The sequence below is a fragment of the Cyclopterus lumpus genome, chromosome 22 (genome assembly GCF_009769545.1).
Source record: "Cyclopterus lumpus isolate fCycLum1 chromosome 22, fCycLum1.pri, whole genome shotgun sequence".
NCBI lineage: Eukaryota > Metazoa > Chordata > Actinopteri > Perciformes > Cyclopteridae > Cyclopterus > Cyclopterus lumpus.
The window spans coordinates 18320270-18340345 of record NC_046987.1 but is presented as its reverse complement, the minus strand read 5'-3'; the positions used below and the strand labels follow the sequence as shown (position 1 = coordinate 18340345).

At 42.1% G+C, this 20076-nt stretch overlaps 3 protein-coding genes across 4 annotated transcripts; all 3 read left to right on the top strand.

Moving 5' to 3' along the window:
• Positions 1–318: 318 nt before the first annotated feature.
• Positions 319–5951, top strand: dnajc5gb (DnaJ (Hsp40) homolog, subfamily C, member 5 gamma b). Of its 2 annotated transcripts, XR_004611848.1 has the most exons (7): positions 319–499; positions 1358–1487; positions 1765–1978; positions 2142–2295; positions 3143–3205; positions 3603–3765; positions 3978–5951. XR_004611848.1 is itself a non-coding variant. In XM_034562721.1 (6 exons), the coding sequence occupies exons 2-6, from the start codon at positions 1375–1377 to the stop codon at positions 4022–4024; spliced, it is 591 nt and encodes a 196-aa protein (XP_034418612.1). In that variant the 5' UTR covers positions 319–499; positions 1358–1374; the 3' UTR covers positions 4025–5951. The 2 variants fall into 2 exon arrangements, 1 of the variants encoding a protein (XP_034418612.1); XM_034562721.1 differs by lacking the exon at positions 3603–3765.
• Positions 5952–6071: 120 nt separating this feature from the next.
• Positions 6072–11287, top strand: LOC117751128 (zinc transporter 2-like). Its single transcript, XM_034562702.1, has 8 exons — positions 6072–6199; positions 6284–6489; positions 6999–7124; positions 7623–7776; positions 7852–8044; positions 9047–9152; positions 9234–9368; positions 9929–11287. Exons 1-8 carry the CDS (start codon positions 6144–6146, stop codon positions 10024–10026), a joined length of 1074 nt encoding a protein of 357 aa, XP_034418593.1. The 5' UTR covers positions 6072–6143; the 3' UTR covers positions 10027–11287.
• A 3583-nt stretch (positions 11288–14870) lies between these two features.
• LOC117751608 (zinc transporter 2-like) lies at positions 14871–19962 on the top strand. Its single transcript, XM_034563539.1, has 8 exons — positions 14871–14926; positions 15009–15205; positions 17533–17679; positions 18237–18390; positions 18480–18678; positions 18930–19035; positions 19117–19251; positions 19755–19962. Exons 1-8 carry the CDS (start codon positions 14871–14873, stop codon positions 19850–19852), a joined length of 1092 nt encoding a protein of 363 aa, XP_034419430.1. The 3' UTR covers positions 19853–19962.
• The last annotated feature ends 114 nt before the right edge of the window (positions 19963–20076 follow it).

Genomic DNA, 20076 nt, shown 5'->3' with positions numbered 1-20076 from the left:
AGTTGATTTATTTTAAGTAACTAATGTTGTCGAATAAATATAGTGGAGTAAAAAGTACATCAATGGTTTCTGGAGTAGATGTATTAAGTAGCATAAAGGGAAAATACAGTACTTGACATTAGTATTAGTAAAGTAACTACACACACGTATTACATTCAGTAGCGCAAACACGCACATCAGTTAATAATATGATATAATTATAAACAATGATGCTTGTAGACCCCTTTTTACGAGTTATTTCTCAATAAATGTCCATCCTGCGTATTTGAAACGCAGCCGCGCGCGCACCACACAGACGTCATCGGACCAATAGGACCTCCTCCCGTCTCGCGCTTCCTGCTTCGCCGCTAAAGTTCTTCTCATGGGACTTTCTGCGGGCGGTTAGCGGAGGAAACCGAGTCCCGGCTTCCACTTCGTGGATCACACTTCAACACAATCCACGGACACGTTGCGGACTCTATGATTCGAGCAGAAACAACGATATTTATTCGTCCTGGAGGTGAGATTCAGCCCTAAACCTCCCCCTCGCGCTAATTTGAGCTAAATCAGTTAGCAGTTAGTGACTTCGCCCCGCAGCGTTTTTACGAGTAAAGTACCCGGTTCAATATTTGAGTTGAGTCCTTATGTAACTAACTTTAACTACAGGTATGTCCTCGGTGGTGTGGGTTGCTCCAGCAGGTTGGCTTTTGTTTTGTTGTTTATTTACGTCCTCGTGAGCCATTAAAGGTACTCTAGTTGTGTGTTCTTACTATGGAAGTATTTTATTTTATTTTATTTTTTAACCTGTGAGTCCAGGGAATGTCATGGTCTTTAAAAAAAAAAAAAAATTAACATTGAAATATTTAAAATTCTTATCATATTCGCTTTCTCAAGACGCAGATGTGCATACCATAATGTTACAGGAGTGGCCTAGAAAAATAATAAGAGACACACACAACGGTGAAAGTGAAAGATGGTGTAATAGTAGTTGTTGTTGTTGTTGTTGTTGTTGTTGTTGTTGACATGGATCTGATTCATACCCAGTTTATTTACGTCCTCGTGAGCCATTAAAGGCACTCTTGTAGTGTGTTCTTACTATGGAAGTTTTTTTTTTTTTTTACCTGAGTAAAGATTCTTTAAAAAAACAAAACAAACATATTTAGCATTCTTATCATATTTTCTTTATCAAGAAGCAGATGTGCATACCATAATGTTACAGGAGTGGCCTAGAAAAGATAGAAAAAAAATAATAAGAGACACACACAAGGGTGAAAGTGAAAGATGGTTTAATAGTTAATAGTTTAATAGGCAGTTTAGTACCTGTATGAGTCGGTATTATTAATTATATTGTAACGTATTTGTGTTTGTTATTTTCCAGCTGCCAAATCCTGAAACATGGAGGACCCAAACAAACTTCAGCGTAAAATGTCAACAGCAGGAGAAAGCCTGTATAAAATCCTGGGACTGGAGAAGGGAGCATCTCCAGAAGACATAAAGAAGGCCTACAGGTGTGTTCATAAAGAACAATCGATGTCTATTTAGCAAACGCTTGGAATCCAGGGCTTTAATATATGTTTAGTTTATAAAAGGACAGTTTCTTGAACAAATTACATATTAGCATAAGACATTAGTGAATGTGTCCTGATTGTAACCAGAGACATTCATTGTATTGATTCATGTGGTTGAGATTGCTTCTTAATATCTTGAGTGCGGGAAATCCTTTTTTTACTCCCACGGGAGTAGCTTCAAAAGACAGAACGCATATTCTGACTCGCTCGTTTGCAGGAAACTGGCGTTGAGGCATCACCCCGATAAGAACCCGAACAACCCAGAAGCTGCTGACAAATTCAAGGAGATCAACAACGCCAACTCCATCCTCAGCGACGAGAACAAGCGGAAGATCTACGACGAGTACGGCTCCATGGGGCTCTACGTGGCCGAGCAGTTTGGGGACGACAGTGTCAAATACTACTTCCTCATGTCCAAGTGCTGGTTCAAGGTGAGAGGCAATGTGGTTGTGAATGTCTACATGTTTGACAAGTGAAAATTGAGCCAATCTGTAAGTGTGTTTTTTTTATTTTTTAGGTGTGGATTTTAGTCATAAATTCTCCGCAGATTGCATTTATGGCGTTCGGTATTCATTCCCTTTCTTTGGTGTTCAGGCCCTCGTGGTGTGCTGCAGTATTTTCACCTGCTGCTGCTGTTTCTGCTGCTGCTGTTTCTGCTGCGGGAAGTGCAAAACCGCCGAGGACGAGGCCAATTTTGCCTACATGGACCCCGAGGACCTCGAGGCGGAGATCAGAGAACAGGATAAAGGTGAGGGACTTTGCTCTTTTTGGATTCACTTTAGCTTGTGATGGCTATGTTAAATATATTAGCCAGTGGAAAGTCACGTGGGACGTCGTATAAATCAAAATCAAAGTCCAAGTTCAATTGAATTTAAAAGCTTTAGTATTTCAAAAATATTTCCTGGAGACATCAAAGATCGGCAATATGAAAATCTCATGATACGTGATATAGTGACAATCTGAAACGAGACGAACACAACATCACAATGACCTGATCACACATTAAAAATATTAGATGGATAGTGTTTCATGTGAATACCAACAAACTGAAACAAAAAAAAAAATCTTTTTTTCCTTCAATTGGTCAATCACGTTGTTTTTCTGACAAGCCCCCGCGAGGCCACGTATAAAAACCTCAAACGACCAGAAAGTGTTTTAAATAGTAAGATTACTGCTGGGAAATAATGCAAAGGAAAGTGAAAAATGATCTGGAAACAAATTAATGTTGCTATATCTTTGGCCAGCCATTTATTTTCTGAATTCTCAGGCTTGTCGTTTGCTCCGTGAGCCTTTTTTCTTCTTCTTCTTTATAGTGAACATTCAAGCTTAAAGGAGATTAACAGTCTTGAAATAACAGTTAATTACGTAAACAGTCTGTCATTGTGAGGGACGAGAGGTATTAGTGGATTGCGAAACCCCAAAGGAAATGTGACCCAATTGAGCACCCCACAAAACTTCCCAGAGAACAATGAGGATCTTTAAAAAAAATGATGAATATTCTCCGGTCTAGCTCGACTATTAACACACACGATCACCGTATAACCGCTGTGCAAACACTACTGTTTGCTGAGTGTCCCATTTTTGTTTCCCGGCAGGGGATCATGTAATCGTTATTCAGCCGAGCTCCGGAGCTTCAGATGACGCCGCCTCCTCCTCAGGTAAAGTTCACCTCTGTGCCGCTTCGCTAGTCTGTCTGAACACGAGGCGGCATCGGGCGTGGCCCGTGTGTTCATCCTAAAGCACTGACATTACTTCCTACGAGCGCTGCAGCACGCTGATATTAAGACGTTATTAAGCCGTTATTATTTATGTACCATGCTGCTCATTTAATACCGTTGCTCGCTCACACCTGTGGCTGTTGAGATTAAAGCGCGAATGCCAAATATCAAGAGCAGTGGTTCTCAATATGGGCGTTAAGAGAAGTTCAGAGAAGCCACACAATTATTTATCTGACGAGGGGAAATTCTATTTCTTTTATGTGCTTGTGAGCCTCTGAATAATTATAAATATTCAAGCATAAAACTAATCGAATTGTTTTCTTTTAACTGTTCTAAGGGGGAGAACCACTAATCTCGAGTGACACTTAATGGAAGCTCCGAAAAACTATTCTGCTCCAGTCTCCTGTATGCTGCATAAGCTGTAAACTAACGTGGGCTATTGGAGAATATCTTCATAAAGTTGTCCTTGTTTGACCGCGTTCTTTTACACCGTAAAACGGGTTTGTTCTCTTTTGTTAATTTTTAACATTTAAATAATCAAGTAGACAATTAACAATACACGCCTCTAATACTCAGGTTAAAGTTCTGCATTAATTTGACTTTTACGTTTTAGATTTTCTTCCATTTGAAACAAACTGCACAGTTTTGCTGGGAAATTGTATACATTTAATAAAACTAACCCTTTTTTAAAAAATTTGTTCCGCACCTCCAGGTGAGAAGGCACCGATCGTCATTCAGCCTCAGGCGAACCAGTCCTGATGACACCGCATTGTCATCGGCAGCAGAGTCGATCATTTTTGGAAGATGATGAGTATGAATTGTGGCTGACGTGCAGAAAAGATGTCGATCTCAGTCTTGGTCTTGAATGAATCAAGCAGCGATTTGATTGTGCCATATATATATTTTAATATGTGCCACAGGGTTTTGTCTTTGATCCAACCTCATATTTATTTGTACTTTTTTATTTTGTTCAAATATTGGGTTGTATGTGGACTGCAGTGATGAATGACAACGCCGTGCAGATCAAAATCTCTGGAATAATTAGTTGTTTTTAATGTGCACTTTAATATCTTACGTTCGTGTTTAAAATCCGAAAGCTGCCGCGACGGTCTGAGCATATTTTGGCTCAAGATGAGTCAGAAATGTTTTTATATATATATATATATATATATATATATATATATATATATATATATATATATATATATATATATATATATAAAGCAACATAATATGCTTGTTCCCAATTGTTAAGAGGCCAACCACTCTGTTCAGTCACACTGTACATAGATACATATTGTAGAGGCAAAGATCTTATTGAAATGTACAGTTTATTGAGACTAACCCAATCGGTTTGTGTTCACTGTTGTGCGTTTGTCTGACAGCCTGTAAATATGCCAAAGAGCATTAATGTTTGTCGTGAGTGAGGCTGACGGGCATTATGGGAACAATTCAACATTTTGGGAGAAACACTCGTTCACTTTCCTTCTGAAAGTTAGATTTCTGCTTTATGATGCCAGAGCTCCCTGTGCGAGTCCTTTTTAAAATATCTATTAATTGACAATATAGCACCATATTCCCAAAATGGGGATTAAATTACTCCAATAGGAGGTTTTATTTCGTAATGATGACTCTGTTTGACTTTTACTACTTTATCACATTTACTTGAATAACCCAGACGTGACATTTGGGTGAGTAGCCTAGCTTAGCATAAAGACTGGAAGCGGACGGGAAGCGCTAGCCTGGCTAGTTGGTTCCACAAAAAAACCACAGACGGATTTCACTGATGAACACGTGTGTCGGTTGTTCAGAGGTTTTCAGGTCTGTTACCTTTTTTAGACGCAGTCAAGCTAGCTGTTCTTCCCCGTTTCCAGTCTTTATGCTAAGCTAAGCTAATTGGCTTCCAACGCACAGGCATGTGTGGTATCGATCTTCTCGGCTAATGCTCGTAAAGTAAACAAATAAGAACATCTCCCAAAGTATTGAACTGGTCCTTGAAGAGATAACAGTAGTACTGCACATAAGGTGACCTCAAGAAGCGAGTGAATATGGTATGGAGAAAAACTGATGTGTTGTGATGAGCGCGGTCCTGCTCTTGAAGCTAGAACCAATGACCTGCTGATTTGATTCATTGCCAAATATTCCATATGGATGAATTATATTCAGATGAGTCGAGGCCTCCTTTCAACGACGATGATCTCTCTGCGCTGTGTAAATTCAGAGGTGTATTTTTTTATCTAGCCATTCTAGGTTTTATTTAGAGAACGCCTTTTAAGTGATCTTTTATCGTGTTTGTATATTATTTTGTATTTCTGATCGGTGTAGGAATGTACAGTTTGTGCATTTGGTACAAATCAAAATTGCATAAGTGCATTATTTCTAGAATTTGATCTGTTTTTCTCAGGTGACTTGTGTTTCTATACATTCAACCAAATCCAGAAATGTCAGTTTTGTGCCTAAAGTGCCTAAATGCGGGATTTTAATATTATTCAGGTTTGAATTATTTTGATCAAACAAAAAAAGAAAGAAAGATTACAGATTTAGTTTTATCATCTCAACATTCCCAGGTCTTTTTTTCTTTTTTCTCTCCAATCGTTCAACTTTTCCATGTTTAACAAAAAAAAAAATGTAAATTTCGTTAGAAGTATTGTTTGTCTAATCAAATAAACTTTGCTGATACTGGAAATGTCCCAGTCGTCTCGTGGTTTGAACCGTTTTCCTGTTGGCGATCGGCGCCCGTGAGCTCAGCCAGCTGCCATTGGCTCCCGCTGGGCTCCGCCCCTTCGAGAGAGCGCAGGGTTGCAGCAGCTGGCACATACTCGAGCTTCACTTTGACGTTAGTAAAACTAAAAGGAGTCCCTGAAGTGCACCTGAGGATATGGAGCTATCAGCAGAGAAGCCTCTGATTGAGATTCACCTGGAGCCTCTTCGATGGTATGTTGTTCTTCTTTATGCACAAATACAGAATGAATTTGATCTATTATAAGCGTGTGTTTTATTATAATCGTCTTCTCTCAGGACGGGTTCTCCAGAGGACGAGAGCTCCGACTCGGGTGAAGACGCCTCCAGCGAGGACGCCCTGTGGCGGCCCGACGGCCTCTGCCAGGAGGCGGCCCGCCTCTGGCAGATGTCGGCGGCCGAGAGCGAGGTGAGGCGCTCGGCCAGGAGGAAGCTCTACTTGGCCTGCGCCGTCTGCCTCGTCTTCATGACCGGAGAGGTGGTCGGTAAGAGCGTCGTCGTATCTGATTATTAATCTGATCAGGTACTTTATGAATGTTACTTTATTTTGTTAATAATAATAATAATAATAATTTTGAGGTACTTTTACTTGAGAAATACAGTTTACTGCTACTTACATCTGCACTGCTACATTTTTTATTGAGCTCTTTACAACCTTCTATCTGGGAGCTGTAGCTTCTTGTGGCTTTGCATATAAAGACTTCATAACTTAAAAGACACGATCACTTCTATAGATGAAGAAAGTTTTATACACATGACCAGGTGCAACATATAAACGCTGTTTATGTAAGTAATAAAAGAATATCAGGTGAGTGTCACAATGACAAAGTGCACTCCCAAGTTTATATTTACAATGTAAAATGACACATTTGTGTCTTGGTCTTTTTAAAAAGTAAAATGATTTAGGTTTTCCTAACCTGGTACACAATCATCACCTCTCAGTACACACACACACACACACACACACACATGTATATCTCCGTCTTCTCTGCAGGGGGGTACGCCGCTCACAGTCTGTCCATCATAATGGACTTCTGCAGCATCGTGATCAGCATCTTCTCCATGTGGCTCTCCATGAGGCCTCCAACGGACACCATGACCTTCGGGTGGCAGCGAGGAGGTGAGCTCCACGCCCGCTTTGTTGTTTGGTTCTTGCAGCGATAGGAATATTGTGTTTGTACGTCAAGTTGTGGCGATCGTGCGGCGTATTTTATAAACTGATTCAAGTATTATTATTTTTTGATACAGTATATTTAAATTTGAAGGCCAAAAAAAACACACGTAGTATTTCCACAGCATTTAAAACCCAATGCTGAGGAATTGTTTTACAATAAATATATAGATTAACTATTTAAAGATACTAATCATTTTAAAAAAACACTTAAATGTTGGTTTCTTGTCAGCATTTTTTATCTATTCATTATACTCCTTCGGTTTGATATTCAGGGTTGTTGCTGCGTGCCATCTTATGAGCTGCTTCCTAAAATGTATATTTACAGTGTTTGACACTTATTGTGAATATATGTATTTCTGATTATTTTGCCCTGGTTCTCTCTTGAATGTGTAATTTACCATTGAGGCTGCAAAGTCTGCTTTTTTGTCTGGACCCTGAACTCAGAGATTCTGGGCATGTTGCTGTCGATGGTTTCCATCTGGGCCGTGACGGCGGCGCTCGTCGCCTCGGCCGCTCAGAGGATCCATGACGGAGACATCGACATCGACAGTCGGATCATGCTCGTAACCTCCGGCTGCGGCGTGGGGGTCAACGTCCTGTGAGTGCATCGTGTTTGGTCGGCCGGGGGGGCGGGGTCGGACGCGAATGGTTCTGACTTTTTGTTTGATTTTAGGATGGTCCTGATCCTCCACCAGTCTGAAGACTCACATGGCCACGGCCACGCGCTTCCCTCCAAACGGCTGCAGGGGAGCGGCCACCATCACAGCCACGGCAACGCCACCGTGAAGGCGGCGTTCATCCACGTGCTGGGAGATCTGGTGCAGAGTGTCGGCGTCCTGCTGGCCGCCACCATCATCTACTTCTGGGTCAGTGTCGGCCAAAACACTCTGTGTCACAGTGATGCTAATACAGTGGTTCTCAAACTGTGGGGGGGCAGTGTGGAGAACTTTACAAGAGTACGTGTAACGCCGTAACGTAAAGATCCTTTGCGACTCTCGTGTAGCTTAGTGTGCTAAATGAAGAGCTCGTTAGGCTTCTGAGCAACTAGTTACCTGACAGAACGCGGGCTGACATGGGAGAGTTGTGGGTTTCTGCGCAGACCACGGCAGGGAACAGGAAGGGCTTTCAGGCGCTGATCACGACATATGTCGTACAATACAATTTAAATTGTACGCATATTATTCTACAAAGAGGAGGTGGACTCAGTTCATTTATTTTATCTTTGTAACACATGCATATACTTTTTTTTTTTTTTTTCTTGGAGTCAAATTTATTAATTCAATTATAATTATTTATTTGCTGATTTTTAATTTCTGATGAAATTGGCCTGTCAGTGACATATTTGGAAAGCTGAATGAATTAAATGTTCATCTTCAAGGCAGAGAGCAGCACCTTCCTCAGGAAGCTGGAGATCTGGGACAGGCCACTCGATCAGGGGAATATTGATTCCTTTGACAATCTGAGTGAATTTGAACTAATACTGATACAACTTGATGGCTCACATATCTGTACGGGGTCAGATCAGTCTCAATAATTGCAAATGCACACACAAAGATTCACAAATGCGAACAGAACAATTTACAAATATGTTTGATTTACAAATGCACGCAGAACGATTCACAAATGCATTTCTAAGGATTTTTATGTATTTATTTGTCAATCGCACACCATTTGTTTGTGGATTGCTTCACGTGTGTGTGTGTGTGTGTGTGTGAGACTTATGAGACTCCCCTGCCGTGGCTAGATTCGCAAATGCGTTTATTTCAACAGACCTATCTAGCCAATCAGATGTCGCCCTCATTTTCAACCCTCAATTCTGTCATTTATTATGAGTTATTTATCATTTATCATTTGTTTATTCCTCCCAGCCTGAATATAAAGTAGCGGACCCGATTTGCACGTTCCTGTTCTCGGTTCTGGTTCTCGCGACGACACTTCCGATCACAAAGGACGTCCTCAGAATCCTGATGGCCGGTAAACGCATCTTCGGTGACGTCATATCGTTTTTCCTTCGACTACGTGTGGTTTGAACCGCGCGCCCTCCGTCTCCTGCAGGCGCTCCTCGGGACGTGGACTTCAGCTCCGTGCGGGAGCGGCTGCTGTCGGTGAAAGGAGTGACGTCGCTTCACAGCCTGCACGTGTGGAGCCTGAACACGACGCGCTCCTTCCTGTCTGTGCACATGGCCACAGGTAAAAAACGACCTGCTCATTTAAAGGGCCAGTACACCCAGGTGTGGTGCTAATTGGCTCTTTTGTTGTTTTCTTCTCTCTCTTTTTTGCTCACTGTAGCTTTTCATACCTCAATATTACTTTAATAGATGTTTTTATCAGTAATCTATATAATTAGTTTTATGACAGTTTACTATAACCTTACTATATAACTTTTTTCCTCTACATAAAACACTAGAACTGACTATTTTCAACATACTTCATTCACTATATCCTTTTTAAATGTCCTATATTTTGACTTGTTTGTCTTTTTTTGGACATACTATAATATGCTTTTCATCATTTACTAGTATGGCATGATATACAATTACTTTTGTCATTTTTACGACCTACTCTGCTGTGGCATTTTCCATGTTTTGTGGCATACTACTCAAATACTTTTATAACATACTTATGACTACTATAGCTTTATATTGTTGATGCATACTAACTATGTTTATCTGAAATGCAATACCATGAGAGCCAAGCCGTTAATGTCACGATTCATATTTGAGATGAATCCTCCCGTGTTTATCCTCCAGATGAAGGCACCGATGCTCAGCTCGTCCTCAAGAAGGCAACAAAGCTCCTGCGCTCCAAGTTCGGCTTCTCCAGCGTCACAATCCAAGTGGAGCATTAAAGACTGCTGACATCACCACGACTGTGTTTACATTGACGTCTATGGCTGCAACATGAACCGACTACCTTGTGGTTACAGTGGACCACTCGCCCCCAAAAGTATCTAGATGCCGTAAACTATAATTACTGTGTTGGGATTAGTTTTAATTTACATCAAGTATTTATATAACGGGTTGACAATTCTTTTTGGGGATTATAACTTTCATTTCATTTCACTTTTCATTTAAAATTTTCGAGCCTTTAATCAAGTGCCGTTTATTGCTTTGCATTTATAATCGTCACTCAGAAAAGGTACAAATCATTTACAAACAGCTCTCAAACAATACGTAGACATAATCTTTACACATTACTTTGAAAAGCAATGTTCATGTTAGTCAAAGAGCATTAATGTTTGTCGTGAGTGAGGCTGACGGGCATTACGGGAACAATTCAACATTTTGGGAGAAACGCTTGTTCACTTTCCTTCTGAAAGTTGGATTTCAGCTTTCCACTTCTTTACATTGGACTCAAGGTGGTTGTATGATGGCAGAGCTCCATGTGCGAGTCCTTTTTAAAATATCTATTGACAATATAGCACCATATTCCCAAAATGGGGTTTAAATTACTCCAATAGGAGGTTTTATTTCGTAATTATGACTCGGTTTGATTTTTACTACTTTATTAAATTTACTTGAATAACCCAGACGTGACACGAACGTGACATTTCAGTTACTTTCAGTTGTCAAATAGAATTGTCTTCAGTCTGGAACATTGTCGGCATTGTCAGAGTTGAGGCCTGTCTCACATCTTCTGGAAGACTGTTCCAGATTTTAGCATAAAAGTGAAACGCAGCCTCACCGTGTTTAGTCCTGACTCTGGACCAGCAGGAGACCACTCCCTGAGCTTCTCAGAGCCTGAGATGGTTCATATGGCTCTAACACGTCACACGTGTACGTTGGTGCTAGACCGTGAAGAGATTTGTAGACAAGCAGAGCTGTTTTAAAGTCTATTCTCTGAGCAACAGGAAGCCAGTGCAAAGACCTGAGCACTGGACTAATATGGTGGTATTTCCTGGTTCTAGTCAGGACTCGAGCAGCAGCGTTCTGGATGTACTGCAGCTGTCTTACAGCTCAGCAGGCCGTTACAGTAGTCTAACCTGCTCAAGACAAACCCATGGATTGGTCTCTCCAAGTCTGGTTTAGACACTATTCCTTTGATTTTGGCAATGTTTTTTAGATGGTAAAAAGCTGTTGTTATTGATTTAATGTGGCTGTTAAAGTCCATTTGAGTCCAATATTACCCCTAGATTTCTAACCTGATTTTTAGGTTTTAGAGAGAGTCTCACGGTCACTGATAACACTTTCTCTTTGTTTCTGTGGGCCACAGACAATGATTTCAGTTTTTTTTTAGTTTAGCTGGAGAAAATTGTTTTGCATCCACACACTGATCTGTTTGATGCAGTGACAAAGTAAATCTACAGGTCCATATTCACCTGCCGTCAGTGACACGTAGACCTGAGTGTCATCTGCACAGTTGTGGTAGGACACGTTATAGCTGCATATTAGCTGGCCTAATGGAAGCATGTACAGATTGAATAATAGGGGTCCTAGGATTGACCCCTGGGGAACCCCACAGGTCAAAGCCATTTGGTCTGAGACACAGTTACCAATTTCAACAAAATACGTCCTATCCTCGAGATAGGACTTGAACCAGTTTAGTGCCGTACCAGAGATTCTCACCCAGTTTTCTAACCTCTGTAATAAGATCTCATGGTATCGATCTTCTCGGGTAATGCTCGTAAAGTAAATAAATAAGAGCATCTCCCAAAGTATTGAACTGGTTCTTGAAGAGATAACAGTAGTGCACATAAGGTGACCTCAAGAAGCGAGTGAAATCCTGAATCAGTTTGGGGAAATATCAGGATATAAGCTAAATTGGCAAAAAAGTGAACTTTTCCCTCTATATTCTGAAGCAGAGGCACTCCCTTCCAGCCTTTTCCCCTTTAAGGTGGCCCGGGATGGCATTAAGTACTTGGGGATTGAGGTCACGCGCTCCTTCCATTCTACCCTTAAAATTAACTATTACCCTTTTGAATAAATGCAAACAGGATATGACTCGCTGGGCCTAGTTACCATTATCCCTAGTGGGCCATGTTAACCTAGTTAAAATGATATTATTATATTATTACCAACATTTTTATATCTATCAATATATTCCTATCCTGATTTCAAAAATCTTTTCATAAATCTTGATTAAAAATATAATTTAAATAAAAGGCTTAGCTTTACCCAATTTTCTCTTTTACTATTGGGCATACAATATCCAGAAGCTACTTCACTGGTTTGAAGACGGGCCAATTCTAGGAAAGGCGGACCGGATACAAATAGAATTAGAAACATAATAGTAAATCACACAATAAGAATATGGGCTCAGTTTAGGAGACACTTTGGGCTACAAGGAACCTCCACCCGCTCCCCAATTAAATGTAATCGTATGTTTATTTACTCTAGGGGGGGTGGTGATCATAGGGAATACACCTTTTTAATTCAATGTTCATGTTTTTGTTGTTCGATGAAAGAATAAAGAACTACTCACAAAATGTCAGTCAAAAATGTCATTTTTAAAAGTTGTATTATAAATGTTTGCATGCATGTCTGCTTATGACAAGGTAAATACAGTTAAATTACCCCCAAATTTTCAGTTTATTCCTGTTAATTCCCGTGGAAAGTTTCCAACTTTGAATATTCCTGGAATTTTGCAACCCTGACCCACACTCCTTGGATCATTTAAAAATGGCCTGGGAGTCAGGACTCTATTTTAGACTTGATATATACATCATCTACATCCGCTAAACACAACTCATTACACTAATGCTAGACTGGCAAAAATGTACCCTAACTCTGATCCTTTATGACCTTGATGTAAAGGCCAGCCAGCAGACCTGTTACACATGTTATGGCTATGCCCGAAACTCTCCACCTTTTTGGATAAGTATTTTTAAAACTTAGTGAGATGTTTGCAACTCAATTTGACCCGGACCCAACCTGCGCATTCTTTGGCACCAGAGGAACTCTGTACCCGTTTACCAAATGAAGCCAATGTGGTCGTAGCCTTCACAACACTCCTTGTTCGACGTTTGATCCTTAGATGGAAGCAACGTGCCCCTCCATCGTTCTCCCATTGGGTCAAAGATGTCATGTATTTTATGACACTTGAAAAGATTAAATATACTCTCAGAGCTTCCTCCCAAACCTTTGATAAAGTATGGACACCTTTTCTAGACCACTACGACTCCTTACAAGAACCTCTCAGTCCCCCCCTGCTCCCCCCTTAATTTATTATTAACCTTTTTATTTTTTGAGGATCAATTAATGCAATTATTTTGATATGTCCAGCACCTGAATTTACCTAAAGGTATAAATTCCATAGCCTGTAACCCTACATTGGTTGGGTGGTGTGGGTAGAGTTGGTAATGAGGTTTCAAATTTCAATTTATAACTGTCCTACATGTGTGAATCCTCTTCCCTGGCGGGATGAAAACTGTGAAAACCAATAAAACATTTACAACAAAAAGAAGTGAATATGGTACGGAGAACAACTGATATGTTGTGATGAGCGCGGTCCTGCTCTTGAAGCTAGAACCAACGACCTGCTGATTTGATTCATTGCCAAATATTCCATATGGATGAATTATATTCAGATGAGTCGAGGCCTCCTTTCAACGACGATGATCTCTCTGCGCTGTGTGTGTGTGAGATGATGCCCAATGCACGAATCCTGTTTAAAAAAAAAAATGTAAATGTAAATTCAGAGGTGTATTTTTTTATCTAGCCATTCTAGGTTTTATTTAGAGATTTAGAGCCTTTAAATTATCTTTTATCGTGTTTGTATATTATTTTGTATTTCTGATCGGTGTAGGAATGTACAGTTTGTGCATTTGGTACAAATCAAAATTGCATACGTGCATTATTTATCCGTTTTTCTCAGGTGACTTGTGTTTCTATACATTCAACCAAATCCAGAAATGTCAGTTTTGTATACTTGAGAAAACGTCACAAAAGTGCCTAAATGTGGGATTTAAACTTTTGAAAACCGACCTATTTTCTAGGTTTCTGCTCGAAATAACATACCCAAACTAAAAAGGGTGTATCTCTGCAACCACAAAGGCTATTTGAATAATGTTGGTGTTATAGTAAAGGCAACCCATGTGCGCTTTTGTTCAGATGTGTACATATTAGTATATTTGTTACTGGTTAAGAGTAAATAAAGATGAAAGACAGCAAAAGTTGAATTTTCAGGTTTGCCTAGAAAAGAAAAGCACTTTCAGGATTATCTCTTGGAAGGATGCAGAGCAAAGGTCAAAAACCACAGAGATCATATCACACTATGGGACCAGTCTCTCTGCAAAGTTTGAAAAAGTGAAGCAGAACTGGGGGCCATGGTTTTCAAAAGGTTAATATTGTTTGCTTCTTCAGGTTTTAATTATTTTGATCAAACAAAAAACGAAAGAAAGATTACAGATTTAGTTTTATCATCAACATTCCCAGGTCTTTTTTTTTTTTCTTCTCTCCAATCGTTTTTCAAACTTTTCCATGTTTAAAAAAAATAATAATAATTTTCGGTGGAAGTATTGTTTGTCTGATGAAATAAACTTTGCTGATACTGGAAATGTCCCAGTCGTCTGGTGGTTTGAACCGGTTTCCTATTGGCGATCGGCGCCCGTGAGCTCAGCCAGCTGCCATTGGCTTCGCTGGGCTTCGCTGGGCTCCGCCTCTGCGAGAGAGCCCAGGGTTGCAGCAGCTGGCACAAGCTTCACTTTGACATTCGTGAAACTAAAAAAGGAGTCCCTGAAGTGCACCTGAGGATATGGAGCTATCAGCAGAGATGCCTCTGATTGAGACTCACCTGGAGCCTCTTCGATGGCATGTTGTTCTTCTTTATGCACAAATACATAATTAATTTGATCTATTATAAGCGTGTGTTTTATTATAATCTTCCTCTCAGCACGGGTTCTCCAGACGACGAGCATTCGGACTCGAGTGAAGACGCCTCCAGCGAGGACGCCCTGTGGCGGCCCGACGGCCTCTGCCTGGAGGCGGGCACTATGTCGGCGGCCGAGAGCGAGGTGAGGCGCTCGGCCAGGAGGAAGCTCTACTTGGCCTGCACTGTCTGCCTCCTCTTCATGACCGGAGAGGTGGTCGGTAAGAACTGTGTCGTGTCTGATTTGTTACATTACATGTCATTTAGCTGACGCTTTATCCAAAGCGACTTACAATAAGTGCATTAAACCATGAGTCCAAACTAAGAACAACAAGAATCGAGAAAGTACAATTTCTTCAATAAATTTAAAACTACAAAGTGCTATTAGTAAGAGACATTTAAGTGCTACTACGGCGCTACCTTCCCTACTCAAGGTATAGTCGAAAAAAATGTGTTTTTAGTTTGCGACTGAAGGTGTAGAGACTTTCTGATGTCAATAAGGAGCTCATTCCACCAATGAGGAGCCAGCACAGCAAACAGTCGTGACTTTGAGTGTTTAGCTCGCAGTGATGGCGCTACAAGCCGATTGGCAGAAGCCGAGCGAAGTGAACGAGCTGGGGTGTGAGGTTGGACCATGTCCTGGATGTAGACCGGACCCGATCTGTTCACAGCACGGTACGCAAGTACCAGTGTTTTGAAGCGGATGCGGGTGGCCACCGGTAACCAGTGAAGGTCGCGGAGGAGCGGAGTAGTGTGGGTACATTTCGGGAGGTTGAAGACCAGGAGGGAGTTACAGTAGTCTAGCCGCGAGATGACCAGAGCCTGGACCAGAACCTGTGCCGCCTTCTGAGTGAGAAGGGGTCGTATTCTCCTGATGTTGTACAGCATGTACCTACAGGAGCGTGTTATTGCGGTAATGTTGGCAGTCAGGGAGCATTGACTGTCGAGCGTCACTCCGAGGTTCCTGGCAGTCGGAGTCGGGGCCAGCACTGAGTTGTTGAAGTTAATAGATAGGTCGTGGGTGGGAGAGCTTTTTCCTGGAAGGAAAATAAGTTCAGTCTTGTAAGGGTTGATTTTCAGGTGGTGTGCAGACATCCACTGATAGATGTCAGTCAGACAGGCAGAGATTCGTGCTGCTACCAGTGTTTCAGATTGGGGAAACGAGAGGATCAGTTGGGTGTCGTCAGCATAGCTGTGGTAGGTGAAGCCATGCGAGCGAATGACAGAGCCGAGAGAGTTGGTGTACAGAGAGAGAAGAGAAGAGGACCCAGGACTGAGCCCTGAGGGACCCCAGTAGTGAGAGGACAAGGCTCAGACACAGATCCTCTCCAGGTTACCCGGTAAGTGCAGTCGTTGCCTGAGATACCCAGGTCCTGGAGGGAGGAAATAAGGATCTGGTGGTTCACTGTGTCAAAGGCAGCGGAAAGGTCTATTAGGATAAGGACAGATAGGCTGCTCTAGCAGTGTGAAGCTGCTCAGAGACAGCAAGGAGGGCAGTCTCTGTTGAGTGGCCTGCCTTGAATCCAGACTGGTGAGGGTCAAGAAGGTTGTTATGGTGGAGTAAAAGGAGTAGACTTGGTTAAAGATAGCTCCCTCTAAAGTTTCGGAACGGAAGGGGAGGAGAGAGACAGGTCTGTAGTTGTTGACTTCAGACGGGTTGAGAGTGGGTTTCTTCGAGAGAGTTGACTCTTGCCTCCTTCAGAGAGTTAGGGAAACAGCCAGTAGAGAGGGAGGTGTTAATAAGATGGGTGAGTAAGGGAAGAAGGTTGTGAGCATAGACTGGAGAATGTGAGATGGGGTCAAGGGTGGTTGGGCGGGCAGAGGTTACCAAGGTAAGAACTTGATTGGGAGACGGGGGTAAAAGAGGAAGTTAATGGAGGTGTAGTTATAGTAGATGGATTAGTAAATGAGGAGCGTATGCCGTCTATCTTTTTTGTAAAGTAGTCAACAAAGTGGCTTGGTAGAAGGGTGGAGGGAGACAAGGGGGTCAAGGAGGTTGGAAAAAATAAAGGGCTTTTTTGGGTTAGAAACAGAGGATTCGATTCTGGCTTTTGGCTCCAGAGATAGAGGCAGAGAAGGAGGAGTGAAGAGTGTGATAGGCGAGCAGGTCGTCGGCGTGTTTGGATTTTTCCGCCATTTCCTTTCCGATGCTCGCATAGTGGCTCTCTCGCGCACCGGATCGGACAGCCACGGAGCTGTAGCTTCTTGTGACTTTGCATATAAAGACTTCATAATTTAAGACACGATCACGTCTATAGATGAAGAAAGTTTTATAAACATGACCAGGTGCAACATATATAAACGCTGCTTACTGCTCCAGTTTATATAGGCAATAAAAGAATATCAGTACAGAAATGCCAAGGAAGGATTTTGGTGAGTGTCACAATGACAAATGCACTCACAAGTGTATATTTACAACGTAAAATGACACATTTACTATGCGTCTTGGTCTTTTAAAAAGTAAAAAAAATGAGGTTTTCCTAACCTGGTACACAATCATCACCTCTCAGTACACACACACACACACACACCTCTGTCTTCTCTGCAGGAGGGTACGCCGCTCACAGTCTGGCCATCATGACGGACGCGGCTCATCTTCTGACGGACTTCTGCAGCATTTTGATCAGCATCTTCTCCCTGTGGCTCTCCACGAGGCCTCCAACACACACCATGACCTTCGGGTGGCATCGAGCAGGTGGGATCCACGCCCGCTTTGTTGTTGGAACAATAGTAGTTTATGGTGTCCAAAAAAACAAACAAAACAATCAGAGCAAGTTACCTAACTTCCCTAGACCACAAAAGAAACAAAAGAAAGTACAGGTGTCTTACCTATCTCCCTACCCGAAAACAGGGTTAAACAAAATGGCTTCTCACCCCTACTGACACCCTATCTAACCCCACCACCCAAGAATAAGTGCTGTGCAGCAAGGCCCGGTTGGAAGCTGGAGAGAGAGAGAGCCGGCTACCACAGGTTCCCTCTTAAGAACTGCCGTCCAATCACCTGCAATTAGAAGAAGGCACAAAACAAAGCAAAACATGTCATAGCACCCCCCCAGGCAGGGAGGTGAACAGCATCAAAGGGAGGCTTTTTACGCAGGGTCATAACATTCCTAAAATGTATATTTACAGTGTTTGACACTTATTGTGAATATATGTATTTCTATGTGATTATTTTGCCCTGGTTCTCTCTTGAATGTGTAATTTACCATTGAGGCTGCAAAGTCTGCTTTTTTGTCTGGACCCTGAACTCAGAGATTCTGGGCATGTTGCTGTCGATGGTTTCCATCTGGGCCGTGACGGCGGCGCTCGTCGCTTTGGCCGCTCAGAGGATCCATGACGGAGACTTCGACATCGACAGTCGGATCATGCTCGTAACCTCCGGCTGCGGAGTGGGGGTCAACGTCCTGTGAGTGCATCGTGTTTGGTCGGCTGGCGGGAGGGGAGGGGGGTCGGACGCTCGTCCTCAAATGGTTCAGACTTTTTGTTTGATTTTAGGATGGTCCTGATCCTCCACCAGTCTGGAGCCTCGCACGGCCACGCACACGCACACGCACTTCCCGCCAAACAGCGTCAAGGGAGCGGCCACCATCACAGCCACGGCAACGCCGCCGTGAAGGCGGCGTTCATCCACGTGCTGGGAGATCTGGTGCAGAGTCTCGGCGTCCTACTGGCCGCCACCATCATCTACTTCTGGGTCAGTGTCGGACAAAAGTGTGAGAGTGAGAGATTCATAGTTTTTTTTCTTTTCATAATATTTGTTGTAATATCCAACAACTCAAGCGTTAATCCGTCAATATCCTCCAATTTACTGAAACTGGGTGCAAGATGAGTGACAACTCATATGTCACTCATCTTATTTTCATACATTTGTTGAACAGCGGCAAGTTTATACCCTCAATTCTCTCATTTATTATGAGTTATTTATCATTTGTTTATTCCTCCCAGCCTGAATATAAAGTAGCGGACCCGATTTGCACGTTCCTGTTCTCGGTTCTGGTTCTCGCGACGACACTTCCGATCACAAAGGACGTCCTCAGAATCCTGATGGCCGGTAAACGCATCTTCGGTGACGTCATATCGTTTTTCCTTCGACTACGTGTGGTTTGAACCGCGCGCCCTCCGTCTCCTGCAGGCGCTCCTCGGGACGTGGACTTCAGCTCCGTGCGGGAGCGGCTGCTGTCGGTGAAAGGAGTGACGTCGCTTCACAGCCTGCACGTGTGGAGCCTGAACACGACGCGCTCCTTCCTGTCTGTGCACATGGCCACAGGTAAAAAAACGACCTGCTCATTTAAAGGGCCAGTACACCCAGGTGTGGTGCTAATTGGCTCTTTTTATGCTCACTGTAGCTTTTTATTTTACAAATATGTGTCTTAATCCATGGGCGGGTTATGACTCTTCAAAGAGTAATCTATATAATTAGTTTTCTGACCTTTTGTGACAGTTTACTCTTTAACTTTTTTTTCCCTCTACATAAAATACAATAACAGAATTTTTCAATGTCCTATATTTTGGACATACTATAATATGCTTTTCATCATTTACTAGTATGGCATGATATACAATTACTTTTTTTTTACTATTATTTTTACGACCTACTCTGGTCTGCTGTGGCATACTACTCAAATACTTTATAACATACTTATGACTACTATAGCTTTATATTGTTGATGCATACTAACTATGTTTATCTGAAATGCAATACCATGAGAGCCAAGCCGTTAATGTCACAATTTCATATTTGAGATGAATCCTCCCGTGTTTATCCTCCAGATGAAGGCACCGATGCTCAGCTCGTCCTCAAGAAGGCAACAAAGCTCCTGCGCTCCAAGTTCGACTTCTCCAGCGTCACAATCCAAGTGGAGCATTAAAGACTGCTGACATCACCACGACTGTGTTTACATTGACGTCTATGGCTGCAACATGAACCGACCACTCGCCCCAAAAGTATCTAGATGCCGTACTTTTATCTACACTATCCTCCCGATATCATATTTATGACTGACACCGCTATAATTACTGTGTTGGTATTGGTTTTAATTTACATCAAGTATTTATATAACGGGTTGACAATTCTTTTTGGGGATTATAACTT

What these genes read in the sequence shown, in the direction of transcription:
- LOC117751128 (XM_034562702.1), top strand. Translation starts at nt 6,144, where the DNA reads ATGGAGCTATCAGCAGAGAAGCCTCTGATTGAGATTCACCTGGAGCCT. An exon ending in CCACCATCATCTACTTCTGG is followed by an intron (nt 8,045 to 9,046) that starts GTCAGTGTCGGC and finishes TATTCCTCCCAG; the next exon opens with CCTGAATATAAAGTAGCGGA. An exon ending in CCTCAGAATCCTGATGGCCG is followed by an intron (nt 9,153 to 9,233) that starts GTAAACGCATCT and finishes CGTCTCCTGCAG; the next exon opens with GCGCTCCTCGGGACGTGGAC.
- LOC117751608 (XM_034563539.1), top strand. Translation starts at nt 14,871, where the DNA reads ATGGAGCTATCAGCAGAGATGCCTCTGATTGAGACTCACCTGGAGCCT. An exon ending in CTTCGGGTGGCATCGAGCAG is followed by an intron (nt 17,680 to 18,236) that starts GTGGGATCCACG and finishes CCCTGAACTCAG; the next exon opens with AGATTCTGGGCATGTTGCTG. An exon ending in GTCTGTGCACATGGCCACAG is followed by an intron (nt 19,252 to 19,754) that starts GTAAAAAAACGA and finishes TTTATCCTCCAG; the next exon opens with ATGAAGGCACCGATGCTCAG.
- dnajc5gb (XM_034562721.1), top strand. Translation starts at nt 1,375, where the DNA reads ATGGAGGACCCAAACAAACTTCAGCGTAAAATGTCAACAGCAGGAGAA. An exon ending in GACATAAAGAAGGCCTACAG is followed by an intron (nt 1,488 to 1,764) that starts GTGTGTTCATAA and finishes GCTCGTTTGCAG; the next exon opens with GAAACTGGCGTTGAGGCATC. An exon ending in GATCAGAGAACAGGATAAAG is followed by an intron (nt 2,296 to 3,142) that starts GTGAGGGACTTT and finishes GTTTCCCGGCAG; the next exon opens with GGGATCATGTAATCGTTATT.